Source organism: Mesitornis unicolor, unplaced genomic scaffold (assembly GCF_000695765.1).
Source record: "Mesitornis unicolor isolate BGI_N332 unplaced genomic scaffold, ASM69576v1 scaffold33881, whole genome shotgun sequence".
NCBI classification, from domain to species: Eukaryota; Metazoa; Chordata; class Aves; order Mesitornithiformes; family Mesitornithidae; genus Mesitornis; species Mesitornis unicolor.
This window is the reverse complement of record NW_010162427.1, coordinates 6036-9169: the sequence shown is the minus strand read 5'-3', so window position 1 is coordinate 9169 and position 3134 is coordinate 6036. Positions and strand designations below refer to the sequence as shown.

Here is a 3134-nt window from a genome sequence, read left to right as displayed (position 1 = left end):
GCGCTCGCTTGCTCGGGGCCTTCCCCGACAGCTGGGAAGGCTCCTGCGTGTTGTGAAACGCTCGCTGTCCTGCCCTACTTGATCTTCCAGTTCTCTGGTGAGCCCGGGGACGTCTGAGCTTTGGTGTCCGATGTGAGACGCCTTTCTTTCTCCAGGATTTGGAGTCGGAGGCTGCCAAGGAGTTCCTGGCGGCGGCAGAAGCCGTGGACGACATTCCCTTTGGGATTTCCTCCAGTGCCGACGTGTTCACCAAGTACCAGCTCGGCAAGGACGGCGTGGTCCTCTTCAAGAAGGTAACGGCTGGTGCGAAGCGCGAGCACCGCGCTTGAGCCTTGGGCCTGGCCTTAGCGTTTCTCCAGCGAGTCAGGTTCAAACGAGGGCGGCCCCAAACAGCAGGTCCTGTGCTGTCAGCCTGGCTGCTCCCGACCCGCAGAGCTCACAGCCCCTCCGTGGGGTGACGGAGCCCCAGGTGCCCTTGCCGGGCATGGCTGGCAGCGGAGGGGCCCACAGGTGCAGCCTGGCGCTGCCTCCAAAGCTGCTGCACCTCCCCGCTCCCCAGCTCTGCCTGCAGCGCAATCTTGAAAGTGTTCCTGGCTGTAACTCGTGGGGCCTCCCGTGCCCCTCCCCGGACCTCGGAGCTGTCAAACAGCAGCAGCCGAGCTCTTGGTGGTTTGCCAGGGGGCTCCGTGTTTGACTGCGGTTGAGCGCGGTTCATTAAACGTGCTCGGGGTTCACCTCTGCCCCTGGCCTCCTCTGGCTCCCGCTGCGGCGTCGCCTTCCAGCGAAGTTCCTAAGAGGATTTGCAGCCCCAGCTGACCAGGCTGGATTAGGTGCAGGGGGATGCTGCCCATCTGCAGAACCAGACATAAACTCACTGATGCCTTTTACTGTTAAAACCCAAGCCACTGGGGTGAAGCTCCAGGTTTAAGGCAAGCAGAGGCTCCTGAGGCTGGCGGTGCTGCACAAATGGGGCAGTGAGGCAGGACAGAAAGCTGCTTGGGGTTCAGACTGACTAAACCTGTGCCTAACTGCAGTCATTGACTAGTTCCACCTGGAGAGCTGAGTGGATTTGTATTTTGCTCCTGCTTTGTTCAGCTAAAACAGCGTGTTTTATTGCGCTGCGCCTACCTCTGCAGCTGTAGCTCAGTTATTTGTGAGGTGCTGGGAGCTTGGGGGCTCCTTCTCAGACCCCTCAGGCCGAGGGTGCAGTAAATTACCTGGATAGCACATGGAAGTGCTCAGGTTTTGCGGGTGGAGGAGCTGGGGTGGCTGTGGGAGCAGAGTTTTGCTCTGGGCTGTTGTGTTTTCTGTGCGCCACCCGTGTGCTCTGCCTGTGGCTGGTGCTGGGCTGACATGGGGGGGTTTGCAGGGGCTTTCTCAACTGTGGTTCGTGCCCTTTGGTGAACACTGAAGTCGAACACAGATGCTGCTCATGCTGTGACATCTCCTGGGGCTGCGGGGAGCTCCAGCATGGGGCTCAGAGCAGGGCAGCACAGGAGATGGTGACAGCTGGGGTGTCCAGCACTGCCAGGTTGCCTGGGGTTTTGTTTTGGGTCATTACCTGAGCGCTTTCTCTGTGAAATGGACTTGATCTGATGTGCTGCCCTCCAACCCCTGCATCCTGTGAGCTCTGTTTCGCTTTCCTCTGCTCCCGAAGAACCAGGGCCATGGCAGGACCGATCTTCAGAGCTGTTTTCCATAGGGGTGAGCAGCTCGGGTACATCTGCAATGGAGTCCTTCTGCTGGGGTGCATTAGAGCAGGGGGACCTGGCTCTGAGGAGCTGCTCGTGGGGCTGTGGCAGCGCTGGAGGAGCCTCCTCTGCCTCCTTGTTCCTGTTTTGGGGTCATGGCTGTGCCGTGACAGCTCTCAAACACATCCACCCCAAAACAGGGCGAGAATGAGCACCAGTGGTAACCAGCACCAGGGCGTGAGAACCAGGGCAGGGTTTGTTGGCTGGGAGTTCCCATCTTGATCCCTGTGTGAGCTGTGCAGCCTTGCAAAGACCCTTGAGCAGCTGCTCGGAGGCGCTGGGGCGATGTTCAACACCCTCAAGCCTTTAGAGTTGAACTCCAAGGTGAGGTTTTGCTGGGACTGATGTGCTCCCCCATCAGAGGTTTCTGCTGCTGGCTCGAGCACTGCTGCACTGCACATCCTCTCCTTAACCTTGCTGCTCCTCTGCCACTGATCCAGGCTGCTGGGGGGCTCTGGTAGCCCCACTGGGGGTACAGGTGATGTCCTGGTACAGAAACGGCTCTGACAGCTCTGGTGTGTGTGCTGGACACGCGCTGCTGTCTGACAGGGCCCCGCAGAGCAGTGATTCGCCGCTCACGGGCGCTGTGCCGCGGGCTTTGCTCTCAGCCTGTGGTTGAACACAGACTCCTGCAGAGCCCAGCGCCCCTGAGCTCTGGCAGCTTCTGGCGGCTCTGCCTGGTGCCACCTCCTTGGTGACCCCTGCACAAAGCATTTTGTGACCGCGCAGAGCGACACCAGACCCCGGCCGGGGCTCTGCTCGCCGCTTACCTTTTGCTGCGAGGGGGCGTTTAAGGCTCTGCTTGCCGGGGAGGTGAGCGCAGGTTCATAAATCACCACGTAAATCCAGGTTTTATGTGAGCACGTGGAGGTGTTGAGAGCGGGGTCCGCTCTGCACCGGCACAGCTGAGATCCCGGGGAGGCGGCTGCTGTGAAGGCGTCGTGGTGCTTGAGAGAGGCCGAGCGGGACGGGGCCGTGCTCTGATGCAAGGGTTTGCTTTTGCAGTTTGACGAAGGCCGTAACAACTTTGACGGGGACCTGACGAAGGACAATTTACTGAACTTCATCAAGTCCAACGCGCTGCCCCTGGTCATAGAGTTCACTGAGCAGGTAGGTCCTCGAACACGGGGTCGGGCCGCATCCCGTAGCTGCTGTGTGAACGTGACCAGGTAAACCGTAGGCTACGTGGTGGGGTTTTATCTTGGAGCTGGTGCTTGTTTGGGTTTATGGAGAGGTGTGAGGAGCACAAGGGAAAGGAGCGTGTTCAGAGAAGAGCCACAAGGATGGGGAGGGCTCTGGAGAACAAGCCTGATGAGGAGCGGCTGAGGGAACTGGGCTTGTTTAGCCTGGAGAAGAGAAGGCTGAGGGGAGACCTCAGCACCA

General features: G+C 59.5%; 1 protein-coding gene across 1 annotated transcript in view; it reads left to right on the top strand.

Moving 5' to 3' along the window:
- Window positions 1-3134, top strand: part of P4HB (prolyl 4-hydroxylase, beta polypeptide) — a gene marked incomplete at its 5' end in the record, with an annotated part of 7965 nt that overhangs the window by 1060 nt on the left and 3771 nt on the right. Inside the window, 2 exons of the mRNA XM_010193621.1 lie at window positions 138-293; window positions 2757-2861. Coding sequence (XP_010191923.1) covers window positions 138-293; window positions 2757-2861 — 261 coding nt within the window. The remainder of the gene's footprint in view (window positions 1-137; window positions 294-2756; window positions 2862-3134) is intronic.